General features: G+C 40.4%; 1 protein-coding gene across 1 annotated transcript in view; it reads right to left on the bottom strand.

Moving 5' to 3' along the window:
• The window catches only part of LOC112109983 (guanine nucleotide exchange factor VAV3), a 238,231-nt gene that overhangs the window by 133,575 nt on the left and 82,650 nt on the right, over nucleotides 1–22,006 (bottom strand). The window contains exons 3-6 of the mRNA XM_024204746.3: nucleotides 9,880–9,938; nucleotides 6,265–6,330; nucleotides 4,386–4,494; nucleotides 16–108 (exon numbers count right to left, since the gene is read on the bottom strand). Coding sequence (XP_024060514.1) covers nucleotides 16–108; nucleotides 4,386–4,494; nucleotides 6,265–6,330; nucleotides 9,880–9,938 — 327 coding nt within the window. The remainder of the gene's footprint in view (nucleotides 1–15; nucleotides 109–4,385; nucleotides 4,495–6,264; nucleotides 6,331–9,879; nucleotides 9,939–22,006) is intronic.

Genomic DNA, 22,006 nt, shown 5'->3' with positions numbered 1-22,006 from the left:
AGTTCAGTGGCTTACTTTCTCTATTGACTCCAAAGTCTCAGTGTATTTCTCTTCAGTCTGTTTTATTTCAGTAAGGCAACAGCTTCTTATGTCATTTTCAGTACATTTCTGCAATTAGAAGCAAGTTAAGTTTAAATCATTTGTGGACACCTCTTGTACAACAAACTCTTATTTGTTTACTGATTGGCTACTAAGACACATTGCTTGTTGGAAATTTCTCAGTATTGCAGCTTCAAAAGATTGTAACAACTACAAAGGGAATAGTTTTTAAAAGTGCAATTAGCTGACAACTTCTAGAATTTTAGTAGTCCTTGAACTTTGATAAAATTTGGCATTCAGTATGTTATATTTTAAGGTAAACAATAACTTAATCCTTCTTATATACTTTTAAAAATAATATAATGAGATTAAGATGAAATATAGATCCATATTTATTTAATTTGGGCCTTTATTCACAACAGTGAGAAGTTACTCATAATAGTTAAAATCAATGAGACTCTCATGCCAGTAACTGCTGTGAGTAATGGGCTCGCATCTAACTCTTTGTGTTTGTTTATAATTTTTCCTTTTACCTTTTCCTTGAAAGGGACTTGCATTTAGGCCCATATTCATAATCTGTTCTGAGTCAAGGACAGTAGCTGGATCTTAGGGCTCTATCCTGCAATCTTTGTATTTTGTTGTTGTTGTTGTTCTTTACAGGACTCTGGGATTGCCTTACCCTAACAGGCCTGCTTCAGTTTCCTGCAGGTGTGAGATCAGCAATATAGTGCATGTTGGGGCATCACACAGAGCAGAAGCTGGTGATCGTGTTAGATTTGAACATCATGGGCCCAATGCAACATCGGGCTTATTAAGGCTGAGCACAAAATGCATGCGCTGGAGTTCAGAATTCCAAGGTATCAAAGTTCTTTTTCCAGGATACAGACAAATATGAAATAATGTGTTTCGAAAGATTCTTAAAGAAACATTTGGGCAGGTGTTGGCTAGCTTGGGGACTGGACACAATTCCTGGATTGCTCCTGCATGGACATTTATCGTGCATGTCTTTGTCATGATTGGATTCTCCACACCCAAAAAACCTCAGCAAATAATAAAACAATAATAATGTAACTTGTCTCCCCTAAAGTCTTCCCACCTGTTCCCTGTTTCCTTCCAAATTCTATCCAAGCTCCTCATTCACATCTCCAAGGATTTTCATGACTGTTGCCCTGCCTGTATCTCAGCTCATTGCCTACTGTAATGAATCCATGTGCAGCAGACAAAGACAATTACTAGATATATTTGTTTCACAAAGAGAAAGTCAGGTCTAGAACCCTGAGACTTTAGCTTAAAAAAAGCACACTAGCCTCTAACCCTTGAGCTAAAGGAAGACTCCTATAGCTGTTGATCATAGTAGAAAGTCTACATCCACTCCATAGTCTAGTTACTAAAGAGCAATGACACTCACTCAGACACAAAAAGTCACACTACTATTCCCCAACCCCTTCATGTCGTCTGTGTATTTTTCCCCCTGCCTATCACTCCACGCCTTCTTTCAAGTAGTTCCCTACATCTGCCTCCTCCCTCCCACACACTAAACCACTTCATTCTCTTCCTGCAAATCCCTCCTTCAAACCTATTTCCTTCAGCCTAGTGAGAAAAATTTAGATAGTGTGGGGAAGATGCTGTGTTTGGTGCATTTCCTTATCAGTTTGAGGCAGAATGAAGTTCTCTGTGAGGATGCAGAGTCTGTCACAGTCAGTGGCAACCTGGTGTATGGACATTAAGTTATGATTAAGAGCTGTCCCCAAACGTGGTATTTCCTTGCTATCAAAGGTTTGTATTGGAGGGAGTGTCACACTTTACCCATGTCAGTTCCTTTTAAACAAGTTTTTGGGTTTCAAATTATTATTTTGATTGGAGTCTATCTTTAATCTCTTCTTTGTGAGCTATTTTGTAAATAAAACGTGTATGCACTGTAGTACATTTCCAAAAGCGGTTTGTATAGCTTGGGACCAACCCTTATTTATGTTGCTGAGCACTAGTTCATGAGAGCAGCCCCAATGAAGAGCCTGAGTCAACAGGACTGATCTTGTCTGTTAGTGCTCACACAACACAAATTAGGGTTGCCCAAGCGGGCTCTTTTTGTGAGTGTTACTATTTAACACATCAATTTGCCATCTATAGCAGATGCTACAATATCTTGGAATTTGAATGCAGGAAGTAATGACAATGGTCAAAGGGACTAAAAAGGGTGGGGAAAAAAACAACAATAGTCTGCTCAGTACACTGAAAAAATTGTTCTGTGGCAGCAGTCTGCTGGCACAGGAAACTTAGGTACCTTAGTTTACATTGTGAGGCAGTCACATCAAATAAAAAAGGAAGGTATCGTTTTAAACTGATACTTATTCTTCTCTAACTATTTAGAACACCAAACACACATTTCTAAAGCAGTTTCATTCTTTTAAAATTGATTTGCAATTGCAAGTCACCTCTAAGTCCTCTATGCTAGTGAATTTCATTTAAAGGACTCAAATGAAAGAATTGTGCCAATGTGTAATGTTACTGTGCATCACATTTGCAAATCTAATAATAAATGATTGCATACTAAGACAGTCATCAAATCCAACAAAGATATACAATGCCAATGAAACAAACATAATACATCCATTCTTACCATATCAGATATAAAAATATGTAGACATAATGCAGCATGTTTTAATCTACTATTCTTTTTAATTAGGAAATTAATATTAAACATTTTTAGATCTTTAGTATTATTTTTTCTTCCCACAAGCAAATTCAGACTACGGCTGCCATTCCCTCCTAAACTCACCCAGTTATGTCCACTAAAGCTGCATACCCGATGGTATTTCATTTGTAATAGGCAAGAAAGAAACAGAGAGTTTGCAAAGTGGAAAAAATGTCAGGCGTCATCAACTGCTAGGACTGGGAGAAATATCCATAATGATACCTGAAATTCACATGGTTCTGAGTTTCATTGCAAACTCAGACTAAGATCATCGAAAGATCCACTATAGTTCACACATATTTCAAGCAAACAACTGGGCCCAATTGCTTGATCTGACTTATGGTTATATATTGAAATCATGCAAAACTTGTACTTTTAACTGAGTTTTGGTATAGGTTACCCCAAAACTCAAACCTCAGGAATTGATCAAATCTAAACAAAACATAAACCACTACAAACTGAAGCTCCCAAGTTTCACAATATTTTACACATCACTTATTTTACTTTCAGAAACTTGCATCACATCAGTACCTTAAAGTAAAATGTGCTTAGTATAAAAATGTGTTAGAAAAAGTGATGATGCTCTTAAATTGTCATTAAGATGCATAGTAATTGGCAGAGTCTAGACTTACATGAATCATATTGAAACAAGTCAAAAAATCTTTCCAAGGAAATAGTCTTCTCACGACATAATGGTAAATTCTCAGGATCACAACAAAAACACATTGTATGAACCACACAAGATACCTACAACTTGCTGCTTTTATAGCAGCAGAACACAGGAAAACAACCTTCAGACCTTTTCATTTTCTCACTTCTCCAAGTTACTATATCACTGGAATTCAATCTGAAAATGTAGATGGTGAGCTTCCACCTTAAAACACGCAACTTCCTTGAAAATTGTGTGTCATCACAATAGCACACTAAAGTTTTGCAGGTAAGCCAAATGAATGCTTGTAAAGAGATGGATAGTAAGTTATTAGAACAGGTTTTGACATCACACCCCTCCCAATTACCAGTCCATTAAATATAGCTATTGACTAAATTTTGTGCATGGGCATGTAAATTTTCATGGCAGTTTTGTAAAACTGACACACATGTATATCTACATGTACAATATACATGTTAGCTCTCTATTTAACTAGTTCATGACTAATGTTGCAAAATGGCCAAAATTATATGGGGAACACTTTTCTTTTCTCTTTTCTTAAGTAGCATTCTTTTGAGTATTTTTTCAAATGGTCTTAACTCAAGTAGCTAACAAATCTTAATATCCATACCTAACTGGATCTTAACTAAATAACAATTTATTTTAATGTTCTCTTTTTACTGTTGAAATAATGTTAGTATTTCTTTCACAGAAAGAATTACCAGAGTGAATCTTTGACCCTTTATATGTAAGAGAATGTTGGCTTTCATAGCAGGATGATGATGTTATGATCCACTGCATATGTTACATGGTTACTGTACACAAATGTGAACTCAACCATAACAACAAAGCAAATTTGAAATATCTAAATTTAAAAAAATTACTTACAGTGTTAGTGAAAACAGCTAACAGTTATTTAATGAATGTTAGTAAAAATTTTACTTTCACACTACCACTATTTCTTTATGAATATGTCTGTAGTCACTCAAAAAATAGAAATCATACAGGTTGATGTGCTGCTTCATCTTTCATTAAGTCTTCATATACTTCCCCACCTTCATCTTCTCCATAGACACAATCATATAACTCTTCATCCTCATCGCCACCACTTTCACTAAAAGAAAAAAAGGAAAAGCAACAACATAAAGGATCAGTGTATTGAACAGGGATTATAGAGTCAACACTAGGAAACAGAATTTACCAAGTGTCTGGGTTTTTACAGTAAATCTAAAACAGATGAATGAAAAAGAACTCTCAAACTGAACTAAACCACAAAGGGACTATACAATCAATAAGATTTTTTTTTTTAACCTCAACACATTTAAAATCTGACTTTATAAAATTAACACAAGTTTGAAGAAAAAGAATTAAGTTTCGAACCATGACAGGACTTGTAGTAAGGTTTCTAAGGAGAAAATGGGGCACCGAGTTCTTGCTACCTAAGTTACAGATGGGCCTCAGCGTCAGGTCAAATTAAAATCTATCCTAAAACGAGTGAATCCCCATGTACTAAATGGGACTGTCAGTTCCTCCAACACCATTTGGACCCAGAGAGAGAGATCATTAAGGTGGAATTATTCTTGTAAAATAAACTTCACTAGTTAGGGAGAAACCCCAGCTCTCTCGAACTATTTATATTTCTTATGAAATACATACTTCTTCCAATTGTTTCAGATCTATATTTTAGAGAGCATCTAACTATTATAATCCAGTATATGGTACATGCTACCTGACATAATAACCAATCCGAAATAAATCCATTGTAAATTTTTACATGTGAATCCTATAACAGTGCATCAAAATAGAGGCTATTGCACCTAATACTGTAATAGATTTCTATTTTAGAAGCATATTTAGGAACTATACACCTCTACCCCGATATAACACTGTCCTCGGGAGCCAAAAAAATCTTACCGTGTTATAGGTGAAACCACGTTATATCGAACTTGCTTTGATACGCCGGAGTGAGCAGCCCCCCCTTACCCCCTCCAGAGCACTGCTTTACTGCGTTATATTCGAATTCGTGTTATATTGGGTCACGTTATATCGGGGTAGAGGTGTATTTTTAATGCTGATGCACATATTGCAAAAAACTATAAATCTTAAATGGTAACTTTTGTATGTCATACCAAACTTCTTGTTCTTGCTGAAATCATATTTCTATCCCTTTGTATTAAGATTTTGTGTTTAATAATATTGCTATAGATACAAATTTTGGCAGAGCTGTATGATTTTCTGCATTGTAAATTGTTAGACTCGGGGATTTTAACTGCTAAATTTATACATGTCATTTGGATTTTTCACAAGATTTTAGTCATTGTAAAGTGAGAGAATGTCAAGGTCTGTTATAGCCTGCTCTGCTACTCAAACAGAAGAAGCGGGATGGCTAAAATATAAACCCTTTTTCTTTTGACTTTCCCTTGTACAGCAATGGACTCTGCCCAAAACAGCAAGCATCCTGCAAACCCTTAACTGCATGTGGAAATTTACTCAAGTGACGAGTTCCATTGGATTCTGTGGGACTACTTACATGAATAAAAATACATATACACATAATTATCTGCAGGATCAGGGAAAAGCATTCACTGATGCTGTCATTTAACGTAAGCATTCTGATGATACAAACAAATAATTCTAGAGAGTGCACTGATACTTCAATTCATCACCAGACCCCCTCATGAAATCTTATTTTCATATGTATGAAAATCAATCATTAAACTAAGGTGCTTTTTTCTGGACAATTAATTCTTCCTTTCTAATCAATCCTTAGTCAATCAGATAAAATAACTTATTTTAGAACAGTGTATTTCATCACGTCATTTAAATAATAGTTACATATCAGAAAACTAAAAGCTTTCATTCTGCTTAAAGATTTACAACATACTCTAGTAAATCAGGAAGGCCTTTGTAGATATCTTCATCATCAACACTTTCTTCTGTGGGGAATGGCCTAGAGAGACAAAAGACAACAGTATTAATCAAAGACAGAACCAGCCTGGGTGTTCAGTTTGGGTGGTATGCTGCTGAAATTTCAATTTGGATTAATATGTCTGTCAATCTGTGTGTGTCTCTCTCTCTCTCCCTTGATATTGTGGTTTATATGAGTTAACAATTAAAAAAAAATTGCCACACATACAGGATGGAACTGTTACATGTAATCATGAATATAAATCAGAGATTTTAAAAGCAAGTGTTAACTACTCTGTATTTACAATTAAGTCTAAATTCCATGATTTTCAAAGGATTTTTTGTTCATTTATTTTTAAAGCCTTGACTTCTGATATTTTGGGTGGGTGAATGTGATGATCGAGAATTGAATCTGAAAAGCTTGAAAGTGACCAAGTCAAAGTGTGGGCTGCATGGGAAGGTGAGAGAAGGTATAATTATGGCTCCTAGTTTGTCAAAGTGGGAGCATCCAAATGCCATTCTAATTTTAGGAGGGGGCGAGCAGAGGGGCTTTGAAGCTTACTGTCGGGCACAGGGTGGCTGGCCTTTTAGGGGAGTTGGGCCCAGCCTCACCTGTGATTAATCAGCTGCCTTCCAGCTGAGGCTGTGAGATCAGGGTTCAGGTGATAACTTGGAACATCACCTGGTCCTTGTAAAAGCCAGCAAGTAGTTGAGTTGAGAACTGCAGGAGTCCCTGGATCAAGGAAAAGAACCCAGTTTGATACGTATGACTCTGAGGAAGACAGCATGTAGAGCATAAATCTGTAGGGAGCAGGCTAAGATGGAGAAGGGAGTCAGGGGGTTCGCCCAGACTCTAAGCAGATGTCCTGTGAAGCGCAATCCTACAGGGAGCAGATAGGCCTTTGTAGAAGACCCCCAGGTGGAAAGGAGATGGTTGATTGTATAACACAAGTTCAACAATTTTGGTTTGAAGAAATAAAAGTGAAGCCCTGAAGAAAAAGGAAGAAAAAAATCCTGTTGCTGGAGAGTGTTCTGCAGTGCATGGGCCGGTGAGATCCTCCGTGCCCCCGCGGCAAACACTTACACAGAGTGTTAAGAGGAATCTGCACAACACTGCTGCTCCTGCTACCTTTGCAGAGAATGAGGCAGGACAGCAGCAGAGCTCTCACCTGTCTGTTTCCTGCATTGTTGCTACAGGGCTGAAACAATAGGCAGTGGGCTATGTACACAGGAGGCTCGTATCACTGACATCTATGGGAGCCATCTGTGTGCATTATAAGGCAGTTTTTGACCCTTACTATATAATTATTTCCCCACCGTAAACTGTGTTTCTGTAATTTTGGCCATTCACCAGTTCATCTTCTGCCTTAGCACCACGTGGAAGGCCTAATGCTCATCAGCAAACATACCAAAAGGAGAGGCAGAAAATGCCCTAATAGGCTCCACAGAGTGTTCAAGGTTCAGAGATCCTTGGTTACTTGTCCAACGAGGGAACCCAGGTCATCATCCATGAGGTGCCTAATAATGTCTGAGTTAATGGAGGAAATTTCTTTTGCCTTAGGGGATGCCCTGTATTTCTTGCTTTCCCTTCTCTTTCTCCATGCTCTTTCAGTTTTACAGGTGAGGTGGGTAGGAGAATGTACATTGGGAGAAGGCAAACTGTCCCAGTGTGTTGAATACCAGGAGCAGATAAATGTTGAAAATTCACCAGACACCTATTAGCTTGCCTACTAACCAGACAGAGACAGAATCATAGAAGAGACCTTGAGAGGTCATCAAGCCCAGCTCCCTGCACTGAGGCAGGATCAAGTGTTTGTCCCACTTGTTCTTAAAAACATACAAAGATGGGGAGTCCACAGCCTCCCTTAGAAGCCTATTCCAGAGCTTAACTATCCTGTAGTTCGTAAGTTTATAGTTAGAGCATTAAAGAAAAGGATGTAAGGTGAGGGCCCCACCAGAAAGTGGCCTTGAGATGGGAATGAGCTGGTGAGAAGCACAGCCATGTTGTGCCTAATGCTAGGAAGAGGGATTTCTACCAGAATGTCATGTGTTTGAGGGCTCCGTCCTTTGTGTCAAGTTCTGACTCACAGGTATCAGATGAACATGAAACTCCATACTCTCTTTCTCACCCCCTAAGATGCTGGAAAGGAAATGGAGATTTCTGTCTCTTTTCCCCATTCATTACTCTCCAGCTATTGCGAGTGCGGGAGGAGGAGGTCTCTTCCCCAGGCTCTCCTTTTTCTGATCCTCCCCAGGCATTAAAAACTCTAGGCTTGCCTTTGTTGTCATTTACAGCTTTCCCAAGCAGTAGCATGAAATTGATATTCTTGATATTTTAACTACTGCCCATATGGTTCCAAAGAGCAGTAATGAAAATTGAGTAGAACCTTGTAAATTTTGCTCTGCTGCTGCTTGAGAAATCTGTCAGCTGCACCAGAGGCACTGGGAGCTGCCTACTGGCTCAGGAAAACATCTGAATTTGGTTTACATTCAGCTGACATTTGGAAGGTTATCTTCACAGCCATAATTCTTGTAAATATGTTTATTATTATTTGAAAGAGGGCTTTAATATTTTTTAAACTAATGAGGTAGGTCCCAAATACTGTAAGAGAAAGCATCTCAATAGCCACTGGTGAGTGCCATTTTTGAGCCCTACGCAGGAGTATTAGTTCACAACATATGTAAATACCTTGTGAGGAAGTCTCATTATAACATACTTAAAACATGCACAACAATTCCTTTATGCTGTATAACTGAGTACACACATACAACAGGTTATCAATAGAAACCCAATACAATTTCTTAGAAAAAGTTATTTGTCACAAGTTATATTGTTTTAAAACAAATATTTTTGTCAAAATATTAAGAGCAACTGGACTATATATTATAGACAAGCCATTTGATCAATTTCAAATTTTAAGTTGTTTGCATGCAAAAGAAATAATGTTTTAATAACTTATTTTTTGTTTTATCTACAACTATTTATAAAGAGCCAAATATATATTTCAAATATGGTTTAAAAAGCTGGGAGTGAGACTTAAGCTGCTATTTCCATTCCAAAGTGAATTTGAATAGACAAATTATAAACTCTTGAAAGCAAGTGTTTTATACAAAAATAGATATCGGTCTTTAGATACAACAACAGCACAAATGGCTGTTCCTTAACATAGCTGTTTACTTCTAAATATAGAGAATTCAGACAAACTCACAAAAAAGGTAGAAACAAATTTCCGGGTGATGACAGGGGAAGGGAAGGAGGCACCTTCAACTCTTAATTCTGGAAAATGTAAAATCTCACTGCACATTGCACAGTAGCGTGAATTAACACACTGGAGATTCAGCATGAGGGAGCTCCGATTTGCGGGCTATGTGATAAGAATTTCATTTAAACATGTAGAGTTTTAACGTCAGAACTACTGGTAGTGCTACTCTAGACAAGAATGGACCTCTATATACAATTAGAAGCACAGAAAAAAGAAGGCTAAAACAGTGCAACTGAGATCATATTTCTTTTAATAGTATATCATGGAAAATGTTACAGTACTTGTTTTATAAATGATAAAATGGAAGTTTAGTAGCACTAATGTCATACCTTATTCCTGTTGCTAATGCCACAGAAGTGCGAGAAAGTTTTGATAGTGTTTCTATGACCTGCAGAAAAAGGGAACAGAAATATTTGTTTAGTTGTGGAACAGAAACTATATCATACTTTGTACTCTATTTTTCAATTCTGTAATGAGATCCTGCTTAATTTGCATCATACACCACAGATAGTAAGCACTCCGGATCTGGCCCTACAAAGTGCTGCATACCCTCAACTCCCAAGGTCTCAGCAGCTCCCAAGAGTAGGTCTTTAGCACTTTTGGAGGGTCGGGGGGGAGGGAGGGGCAAGTGGAGAAATGGGCTCTTGATAAAGAGTTAGTAAGTTTAAACAATTTAAATAGATTTCAGAGTAACAATAAAATAATATTTTTAAATCCATAACTAGCAGGTTCAATTTGCATTTAGACACGAATGAAATGTTTACTAGATGTTATCCTGAAGACCGCCATGAGAAGGCTGTTTTTTAGCCACCAAGAAAGAAAAGAATATTAATTCCAGCTATTCCACCAACTGACCAGAAGAGGGAGCCATAAGACAAATCATTCTTGTGTTTCTGCTAAAGAAGTTGGCAGCAGACAGGAAGCAAGTCCCAGCTCATCTCTAGAAAATGAAAACGTTCTTAGAGTTTCATTTTAAGGAGGGTGCTCAAGAACATACATCAAGAAAGAGAAGGATACAGGGGAAAGAGGGAGAGTTAATTTGATAGTATGTGTGGAATTATTCTGCAGTCATCTGCAATACAAGGCCACCTTGTGGTCTGCCCACCAGTTTAGATTTGCTCTGTCACACAAGTTCTCCCACTTTGAGCACTGACTGTTGACTGTAAGGCTAGCAATTATTGTTTTCCAGAAAAATTGAGTCAAATGAGACCCAATGTAAATGCCCGCAACTCCACTGAAGCCATAAGAGCGGCACCCAGTTACACCAGGACTGAATTGGGCTGATTGTCTAGTCCATATTAAGCTAAGCCTTGCATATCAGAGGAAATATATTTAATATATTTCTAGGAATGCCACATTCTATAAACCTGGCGTTGGTTGGACATAACCCTCCACAAATAATTAGTATACTAGCCTGATAATAAAACTGCAAATTAAGACCTCATCACCCACAACAGAACAGCAATGCAATGTTTAAAGAGAAAAACGATGTGCTAAAACACACACAGTAGTTATCAACTCACTGCACACACTGCAGCTAAAAAAACCTCCATAGCTAGTAAGTATGGCTGGTTGAGAAATGTTCGACAAAACTTCTTTCATCAGAAAATGCTGATTCATTGAAACCAAAGCTTTTCATGAAACCATTGGCTTCAATTAAGCTTTAGTCAAGAAGGTTTCTCAGGTCAAAAGGAGACACCCACCCGAGAATAGCCAACTGTCAGGTGGTGAGGGCACTCACCTGAGATGTGGGAGACCCTGGTTCAAATTTCTGCTCCAGATCAGGTAGAGCTGTGAACACCAGGCTAGAGAGTCAGTCTCTCTCTCTCAGACCCATGAATATTTGTACATACAAAGTAGAAGAGCTTCAACATGAGACAGTGAGAGTGAGAGCGAGAGAGAGAGAGAGAAAACTCTACAGCTCAGAACACTTGCCTGGGATGTGGCCCTTATCAGAGCTTTGCTGAAATCATACTACCTCTGTGAAACATTTCACTTTAGACAATTGTGCAAATTCCAGTGAGAATTTTTTCATCAGAACTTCTCCAACTAGCTCTTGTTAGAAGTACTTGCTATACACACACAACATTTTCTGATTTTACAATATTTCATATGATAGTAGGTTATTCAAAGCGTTGTGCAGGAAGCTACAATACATCTTAGAAGAGGCTCCACACTCATGGATTACAATGTGCCCTATCTTTAATGCCCATTACATTGTATTTCATGCTGTATTTCATATTATCTCCGTCCTTCATTCTTATTTTTCAGAGGAACTGAATATTCTGTTTAACTGGAATTAAGGAATCTTTTAGGATTCTCAGCTTTCTTTCCCAGAAGAATACTTCCTCCCAGCAAATCATACGCACAATAGGCTACATTGCACAACTGGACTTAGCTGGATTTTAGCTCTAGGTGCTAACTTGGATTGTAAGCGTTTTGGGGCAGGGACCATCTTTTTTTTCTGTGTGTACACAATGGCCAACACAACAGGGCTCTGATTTAGGACTGGGGCTACTAGCACTACCGCAACACTAATAAACAACAACAGGAGTGCATAGGACTTTGCTCCCCTCAGAGACAAGTGGGTGGGGAATAGGCCGGAAGAAAGCAGAGTCATAACTCTGCGCTGGTTGACTGCAGGAGGTGTGGGGAAGAAGTAAATTATACCCTTAAAAGGGCTGTAACAAATTATTCATCCAGTATAACTGAGGAGGCACAATGACTAAGGGGATCCCTCCCGGGAACAGTGCAGCTACAAACTGCCCCTTATTCAGGGTTGATTCACAAATGCACAACCTAGATCTGTTGTTCTTTTTTTAAAACACTTCAATATTTGTGTGTGAGGTTTTTGGGTGAAAAGATTTAATTAGGCTAAGTTTACTACAGCTCACTACACAAGAGAAAAAACCCCTTCTGACACTTTTCTAGCAGAACATGGGAGCCTTCAGGGAAAGAGACAGTCAAACAAATGAAGAGGAAGCTCTGCCGGTATGCTATTTCTACATTTCCTTTACAAGCAACTCTAAATCTTTGAGTATGAGGTTATGCACCGCTTCAGAAGCACTTCGTCACATCAAAGCCAAACTCTCATTTCTAGAGCATAACACCCAAGACTGTTTTTCAGTGCATGATGAGTTTATGCAAAATAGGGCATGAAATTCAAACACAGGACACTCCAAAAGGAAGTGTATCCTCGACTGTTCCCCAGTGGGTGATGTCTTCCTGATTCATATATTTCAAGCATAGTTGGCAGAGTGAATGGGTTTGCACGAAACATTAACTTTTACTTCATGAAGTTTTCTGACAATAGTTTTTTTGGGACTTAGTATTTATTATTGTTTCACCTGATTCAAAACCAAAAACTGCAACAACTTGGATACACGTGCTAAACAGCTGTATATGAATGGGTTAAGAAGCCATTCACTTGTTAGCTGTTTGTGTATGCACATCTGTATCCTCTGTTGAAATGTTATTTTGTAACTTCCTGCAGCAATATTCCTCAGTAAATCACATCAGCTATTCCTATGTGTAGTTATAGCAACAGTACTGTAGGGTGACTCTTTTTCATCTTTCTCCAGTCATGGAGATTTCTCCTAGTTTAACTGTACTATGATAAGGCAAATATGAGTGTTGTTGTGTTGATGGTGGTGTATTTTTAACAACACAGTCAACCTACAAGTCCTGCACTTCAAATACAGAATTAGAGTGTCTTCTTAAAACCCTTTCCCACTGATATTTAAGAAGACGGCTATAAAAATAAACCATATTGCAATGTAATACTAATTCTACATTCATCCTTTAAACAGGCAACAGTTTAAATACACTGAAGCACCTGGCCACACATGAAGAGTATATGTACAATTAATCTGTGTTCATTTACTATTTACAGTATCTCAGCAATTAAATGCTTTTGTTGACTGTAATCTTTGGGCCCAATCCAGCAAACACTACAGATTTGTGTTTATTATGCTGAGTAGGCCCACTGAGGTCAATATAACTAGACATGATAGTAAGCTCTACACACTCAGGGTTGTTTTCAGGATTGGACCCATGTTTGTAATAAATACTGTATTTTAGCTATATAATAAATTAAATGTTTGTTTGTGGTAATTTCATAAACTGCAAGTTGTCTAATGCATTGACATCTTAATAGCTTTGACTAAAAGTACAGTTATTCTGCAACAAGTTGGAACGAACAGACCGGGTCAGATTTTCAAAGTAGCATGGTTCCTATTTAGGCACTTAAATAAGCGTGAGATTTTCACAAATGCCCAGCACCCTGCAACAACCATTATGTAATTTATGGCCAGATTACATGCTGAGCTTTTTGAAGCCCTGACCCTTAATTCTTCCCCTAAAATGAGTTTAATCAGCATAGACAGACAGACAGACAGACAGACAGTAATGCAGCAGCCATTTCAGTAGCGACTGCTATGGTTAACATTGCAAAACATTTCCCTTACAAACCTATTTTTACTCTTTCTGAAACACCACGGTCTTTGCCCAAATGTTTGGGTTGTTTTTTTTTTTTTAAAGTTTTTAAGTTTTGAGCAAAACCTCTTTGACCATTGGATTCAGGAGAAGATAAAAGGTAAATATACATTTTCCCCTATTTTATAAGTAATTTCACCATTTCCATCACACATAAAACTTGAATAACTTGGGATTTGTGCAGTTAACTGCAAGGGTACTGGGAAGTCACCCCTACTTGCCACAATCTTCAGACAGGCAACAGGAGTACAACACAGCCCATCCACTGCCTCAATTCCTGTCTATGGTTGGAGCAGTGACCCCAGCCTCTGATACACTCGTCTCTTTTTGATACTTCCTCTTGTAGTGCCCTGTGGTTTTGGGTGGGTTTTTGTTTGTTTGTTTTGTTTCTACAGGTTAGTACTAGGTAACTGTCTGCCCTGGGTAACACTCTCACACAAACCTCTATTCTGTCACCCTACCCAGACCATTTATATTTGAAGATGTCACAGGGTATAGCGATGACTCCACTATGTAGTTAATACCCAGATCTATATCTCAGTTCCATCAGATCCAGTCAATGCAGTTGAACGACTTATCCAGTGTCAGGCCAAGATCAGTGCATGGGTGAGAGTCATCAGGTTGAGCATCAGACCACTAAAACCCAGGTAATGATGTCTGCACCAGAAAAAATGGCATAGCTGCTATGTGCTCCTTCAACTGAGCAAGCATACCTGCTCTCTGTTACCCAGCCAGGAGCACATTTTCCCCCATCAGTGCTTGGCAAGGATGTAGCATTCTTTACTTACAAACCTGACAACAATCACACATGCCTTAGTCACCTCATGCATGGATTCCTCATGGGGCTATGCACAAGGCCGGCGCTTCCACTAGGCGACCCTAGGCGGTCACCTAGGGCGGCAGGATTTGGGGGGCGGCATTTTGCCGCCCTTGGCAGAAATTCGGCGGCGGGGGGTCCTTCCGCTCCAGAGCTTCGGCAGAAACTCGGCGGCGGGTCCTTCACTCGCTCCGGGACCCGCCGCCGAAGTGCCCCGAAGACGCGGAGCGGAAGGACCCCCGCCGCCGAAGACCCCAGGCCCCCTGAATGCTCAGAGGAGGAGCGCTGCCGCCTAGGGCGGCAAAAACTCTGGCGCCACTCCTGGCTATGCACAAAGACCACTCAAACTTCAGGTAGCAAAGAATCTACCCACCTGTTTAATATGCAATCAATGTTTTAGATAAGGAACATATTATACTTCTGCTTGCTCTACAATCAACACTTTATAGGTAAAAAACACAACTGCGGTTCTAAATGACTTAAGTCCTGATTACCAAGAGACCACCTCTCTCCTCACGTAATTGCAATCAGATGAAGTACTTCAAGAAACAGCTCTCTGGTTTAAACGAGCAAAATCGTTTCACTGAACAGCCTTCAACTCTGGAAATTTTTCCTCTCCTTCAGCCCAGATGTGTTAATGTTTAGGGCACACATTACATTCTATCTGTTTTCCTAGGTTTTTCCTAAGGGGGGAGTTTGAAAGGGAGCAAGTGGTCTATAGGGAGAGTTTGTTGCTTTTATATGGTGGGAGGGAGATTCTTAGGGATGTTCAGTGGTTTGAGGAAAATAATTGTTTGATGGGAAGAGATTATTTGGATGTATACTTTTATGTTTAGAGCTTTAGTCAGATGCTTGATACACTGGAATAACTAAAATAAAACGGAAAAATCAAATGCCTGTGAGGAAACAAAGATGTTTACAAGCTATAGATCGAGCTACTTATACAACCCTCATCCCCCCTAGTGTCTGAGGACCTCCTATGCACTTTATGCAGATAACATGCAAGCGACCACAGCCAATGCTGCCACTCAATCTCACATCTCCGTTCTGTCCTGTTCACTCACGTAAGGTGTTGGGAAAAAAGTTAGAGAAATGTTCCCATTTTGCACATCTCAGGAGCATGCAGCTTTAAAAGATAATGCCAAATTGCGCTACTTATACATTCTCAGTTGATTCATGCTGAGAAACAATTTTTATCTTTTCAAATTTATGACTGCTGCTCTGAGGAAGAAGGCTGGAGTTTCCTTTTACAAATCATAAACAATACTGGGTCAACATTTTATCTGACACAGAAGGGGAAAAATATATTCATGTATTATTGTACTCCATTTGTTGACTTTTGGACCCATAGTCCTCTCCAGGAAGTGTTACTTTTACATTCGAATCTCTAATTTAGCTAACAGATGTGAAAAATGACTTGTAGCCAAATAACTCCATAGTGACTACTCAACTGCTGATGTGAAGAGCACATTATTTCAGCAAAGGCTGCTGTTAACTTATGCTGAAAACTTCTCTCCGTCTGTCTTCCCTGATAATGTAAGACTTAGCATACTGTGCCAATTCAACCTACTTTCAATCCAACCACAATTCTTTGGGGAAGAGGAAAGGGACAAGGGCTCTTTGAAAAACAAACACAGAAGATATGTGGATCTGGGTAAAAATCTTTTTAAAAAGAAAAAAATAGTGAGCATAATACCAGATCCTCATTTTGGTGCAAGAGCAGCTCTTAAACACATAAATAAATACAAATTGTGGAACACCAACTATGCAAATCTGATAATGTCAAATAACACGATTAATGGTACTTGAATTCTACATGGGTATATGGAGATGCACAGAGGTTAAAATCAGGAACCCCAGACAATAAGTTACTGGCAAATCTAGGAATAGACTCCAGCAGTCCTGATTCTCAGGCTCTACTAGCAATATTGCCTCATGTGGTACATGAACATTTTTTTAGCATTATTTCAAACATACAACAGTTTCTAATACTGTCTGTACTTCCTTCATATCATTTCATTTGTCCCTCACCTTACAATCTCTTTTTGATTTCTCTGGTTTGGTTTTGTTCCTATTTACTCTTTAGTTAAAATGACTAATGGAACATAAGTAGATTATGCACATTCCCTTCTTTATTAACTACTTCCTTTAAAGAAATTCCAATCACTTTTGAACTATTAAAGAAAAAAGTTGTAATTAAAACCGTTTACAGATTCATGGTACATTTTAACTCATTCAAATAAAAACAATACATGAGCACCAGGTGTTGAGCTCTGATAGCAGCAAAATAGAGGAGGATTTTAGTCTTAAATTTGTACACTTTCTGCATAAATGACCACCAATTCATAGTGGGTTGCTAGCCATTTCATCAGCGACATATAGCTCTGCCTCATTTAGTATGGTTTTGAAGCCTCCATTCCTTCACATCCAGCCTCAGATCTCCACTCAACTATATCTATTCTCTCTCTCTTCCCTGTCTTCTGCCTGAGATGTACCTGGAGAACAATGGGCAGCCAACTTCTCTACACATAAGACTGCTGGTAAGGAAAGAAAATAGTGTGGCCAGCTCATAAGGGCATGGTAGAAAAATTCATTAACTGCACACTGAGCCCTGGCTTCTGTGACTGAGAAAGACCTGCCAATGATATTAGATACAAGCCAGATGCCTAATGCCTTGACACAAAGGGCAATGGCAGAGCTATGACTGAACAAGATGCTTGTGGTTCTTTCAAAAATCTGACTCCAGCTTTTATTTGCAAGGATCCTTCAGAGAAACTGACACATCCGTTGAGACAGAGGCTTTCTCAAACTAAGTGATATTTCAGAATTAATACAGGGCAAGTTCTTCATTCTTCTATCATGGCCCTTAAAGTGTATATCTGATCTACAAAGGATCTCTTGGACCTGAATCCAGCCTGTTCTTCTCTAACTTTCTTCCACTGCCTCTTTCATCCTGTGTAGTATCACCACTTTCCCCACAAAAGGCTTTCCCTACAAAGGGTACTCCCCTCCAGTTCATCAGTGAGATCACCTTTTTTTTGTTTGTTTCTGATAATGATTGCATCATGATAGAAGGATTCCATCATAGAAAAATGTATAGAATGGCATGCTCCCCTCTTCATCAATTTAACTGATTTTCAAAAGGCATTTGACAGCCTACACAGATGTACGTTCTGGAATACTCTTCAGTCCTACAGATCCCAGATAAAGTTATCAACATAATCAAGGCCAGGTACAGATATGCAAAGTGCTACATAAGTGTGGACAATCAAACAATAGAGTGGTTCAATGTGAACACTTGAATGAATGAGGGCTGCATTTTATCTCCACTACAGTAACTCCTCACTTAACGTTGTAGTTATGTTCCTGAAAAATGCAACTTTAAGTGAAACGATGTTAAACAAATCCAATTTTCCCATAAGATTTAATGTAAATGCGGGGGGTTAGGTTCCAAGGAAATTTTTGGGGGGCAGACAAAAGGCATTATCTACTGTACAGTACTGTACTGTGGTTGGGAAGTGCCCCTGGCTTACCCCGCACAGGCACAACCCGCTGCAGTCAAGGACGCTAGGAAGCGCCTTGCGCAACAGCAGCGGCCGCTTCCCCCCAGAAGAACAGGCGCCGACTTTGCCGGGGGATGCTCCAGGCCCGCCTCTTCCCATCCCCGCTCCACTCCAGGCTCACCTCTTCCCATCCCCACTCCACCTCCTCTCTGGAGCACGCCGCATCCCCGCTCCTCCCCCTCCCTCCCAGAAAGTCCTTAGCACCGCCAAACAGGTGGGGGAAGCGCTGGGAGGGAGGGGGAGGAGGCGGAGAAGAGGAACTTGTGCAATGCTCCCTTGTAAAGTTGCTGCTCTTCCACAGGATCTTACAAGCAGTGGACAGAGCAGGCAGCCAAACGACGTTATAAAGGAGCACTGCACAACTTTAAATCAGCATGTTCCCTAATGGAGCAGCGACGTAACTTCAAAACAACATTAAGCGGGAGGACATTAAGTGAGGAATTACTGTATTTGGCTCTGCCATAGGCTGGATAACAAAGAACTGTATTAGCAGCACAAACACCGGAGACAGCATGAGTAGATGGCAAATGCTTAGAAGATGTAGACTTTATTGCTGATACTGCACTATTGAGCAACACCCCCAAAAAGTTACAAACAAAGACTGGCAACCTGGCAAAAATAGCAGGCTAAGTAGGGCTCAAAATTCGTTATGCTAAAACAAACACCTCTGAAACCCAGACGTCAAGCAGTAACATCATTTTAGAAGGCAAAAATATCAAGAACGTAGAACAGTTCATCTACCTGGGCAGCACCATATTAACCTAACAGAGATCTCAAAAAGAAAGCAACATCAAGGATAGGAAAGGCACCCTCAGCATTTACTAAACTCAGCAATGTAGAAAAATCAAAGACACACAGCCCCAGAACAAAAGTGAGAATTTTCAATTCAAACACAATCTCAGTGGCAACATATGACTGCGAGAGCTGGACAGCGACTAAAACATCAAACAGAAAACTAGACACCCTTGAAAATAAAGGCCTAAAAAAGATTCTGGGTATTGGTTAGAAAGACTTCATTAACAATGAAGAGATCCAAGAAATCACCAACCAGCAGTCCACCACAATCAGACGAAGCTGTCAAGTGGAAACCAACTAGTACAAGGAAACGAGGGTGTCCAAGAGCAGCCTTAAGAACCCCCCTTAACAGAGACGGCTGAATAGTCAATCCCAACACCATACAGCAAATGGAAGCAGCAGCAGATGACAGAGAGGAATGGAAGAGACTGGTTTTCACCCTGTGCTCTAACATTGGGCCGGGAAGGATGTAAAAGAAAATAAAAAGGACTCTATGAATTATGACATCTCTTAGGCAGCCTGCACAACATCTGCATTGACTTGGAGAAGTCTCGTCTGGCATCTGTTTTCTCCAACAATCTCTTCAATGACATCTTGCATAGAGAAGAAGCATTTTTCTCCAAACTTAAACCTTTCACCCTGGAACTTAACATCCACTCTAGGGATATGTCTACACAGCATAAGCCCACCCCAAGCTATCAGTGACGACAACATAGTATGAAATTCAGAATGAACTAGTGAGCCACATACATACCCGGGGTGCATTTTGGGTTTATACCAGGTGTGGGCAAACTACGGCCTGTGGGCCGGATCCGGCCCCTCAGGGCTTTGGACCCGGTCCGTGGGATTGCCACTCCCATGGTGCCGCGGGCCCCGGACCGCTCCCAGAAGCGGCTGGCGCCACATCCCTGCGGCCCCTGGGGGAGGGGGGAGCAGAGGGCTCTGCACGCTGCCCTTGCCTGTGGGTACCTCCCCCGAAGTTCCCTTTGGGCGGGAACGGGGAACCGTTCGCTCCAAGTAAGCGGCACTGGGCTAGAGCCCGAACCCCTCCTGCACCCCGCCCCCCAACTCCCTGCCCTGAGCCCGCTGCCTGTACCCCAACCCTCTGCTGCACTCCACACCCCTCCGGCAACCCGACTCCCTGCCGAGCCCCCGCTGCACCCCGCCTGCACCCCAACCCCGACGCACCACGCACCCCTCCTGCACCCCAACCTCCTGCCCTGAGCCCCCTGCCACACCCCACACCCCTCCTGCACCCCAACCCCCAGCCCTGAGCCCCCTTGTATACACCCCACACCCCTCCTCTGCCCCAACCCCTTGCCCTAAGCCCCTTCCTGCACACTGCACCCCCTCCCATACCCCACACTCCCTCCCGCACCCCAACCCCCTGCCCCTCCATGCAATTTCCCCACCCAGATGTGGCCCGCGGGCCAAAACGTTTGCCCACCCCTGGCTTATACCATCCATGCTGAAGCCTGCACTGCTGTGTCTTCACTGTTATTGCTACCTGCACTAGCTGGATTCAAGCTAGCTTGGGAAGGCTACGCTCACCATTATAATTATGAAAAAGCTGGAAAATGCACAACACTGAGTGTTCTGCTACAATTTTAACAGAACAGGACTAAATTAAACACACTATGAGTAAACCATTAATAAATCAGTATCCAGTTATGAACAATATATATATTTTACTCATTAACAAAGTTGTGCTTAACATCTATTTCCATTTTCAAGTGACAAGATTAAGATTGCCAGTTTTAAAGTACAAAAGCTTCTCTAGACAGTTGTATGAGACTCAGATAATCCAAACTGCATGAAACAGTATATCCTTGCTGATCTCTAGAGTTCTTTTTCAGTCCAAAAGGCTGAGATGTTTAAAAAAAGAAAGTAATGGGGGAGGGGAGTTTTTACAGCAGTTTCCTGTCTGCTTTTGTGGTTTTGACTCTTATGCATATCTTCTGAATCTTTACAATGCCTTAAGGTTGTTTAGATATTGTTTAAAAAATGGCGACCTTACTTTAAGCACTGTTGTAATAAAAACAGAGCATTGTACTGTCCATGAGCATACGGCTGGAAGCTGAAGCTAGACAAATAAGGTGTAATTTCTTACTTACAAAAGACAATCGCTGTGCTGGTTAGTATCTTAGTATCAGTATTTTGTTTTATACTGAGACTGTGCTCATGCTGCATATGACATAGATTCATAGATTCTAGGACTGGAAGGGACCTCGAGAGGTCATCGAGTCCAGTCCCCTGCCCGCATGGCAGGACCAAATACTGTCTAGACCATCCCTGATAGACATTTATCTAACCTACTCTTAAATATCTCCAGAGATGGAGATTCCACAACCTCCCTAGGCAATTTATTCCTATACATGAAAATTAAAGACAGACGATTCCCAGAAGAGCGTACAATCCAATGACAACAACAAAAAAGCAGGATAGACCAGGAAATGCAGAGTAGTAGATTTTGAATTATTGCTGTTTTTAACTCACATATGTTCTATACACCACTGCTATTTGGTTCTGTGAGACCACTGGACCAAACTCATTTCTAGTCAGGGCTTTGGAGTGGAGCCCAGAGCTGGAGCGTGGAGCAGCTCCGGAGCAGTGGAGCTGCAGGTTTTTGCCTGGAGCTGGAGCGGAGCCAGAGCACAGCTCCAAAGCCCTGCTAGTAATATTAGGGTTACCATACGTCCTCTTTTTCCCGGACATGTCCGGCTTTTCGGCAGTCAAACCCCCGTCCGGGGGGAATTGCCAAAAAGCCGAACATGTCCGGGAAAATGG

This window comes from Terrapene carolina, unplaced genomic scaffold (assembly GCF_002925995.2).
Source record: "Terrapene carolina triunguis isolate 2854851 unplaced genomic scaffold, T_m_triunguis-2.0 Scaffold210, whole genome shotgun sequence".
In the NCBI taxonomy this organism is placed as follows: domain Eukaryota; kingdom Metazoa; phylum Chordata; order Testudines; family Emydidae; genus Terrapene; species Terrapene triunguis.
The sequence above is the reverse complement of the archived record's forward strand: the minus strand, read 5'-3'. Positions and strand labels throughout refer to the sequence as shown.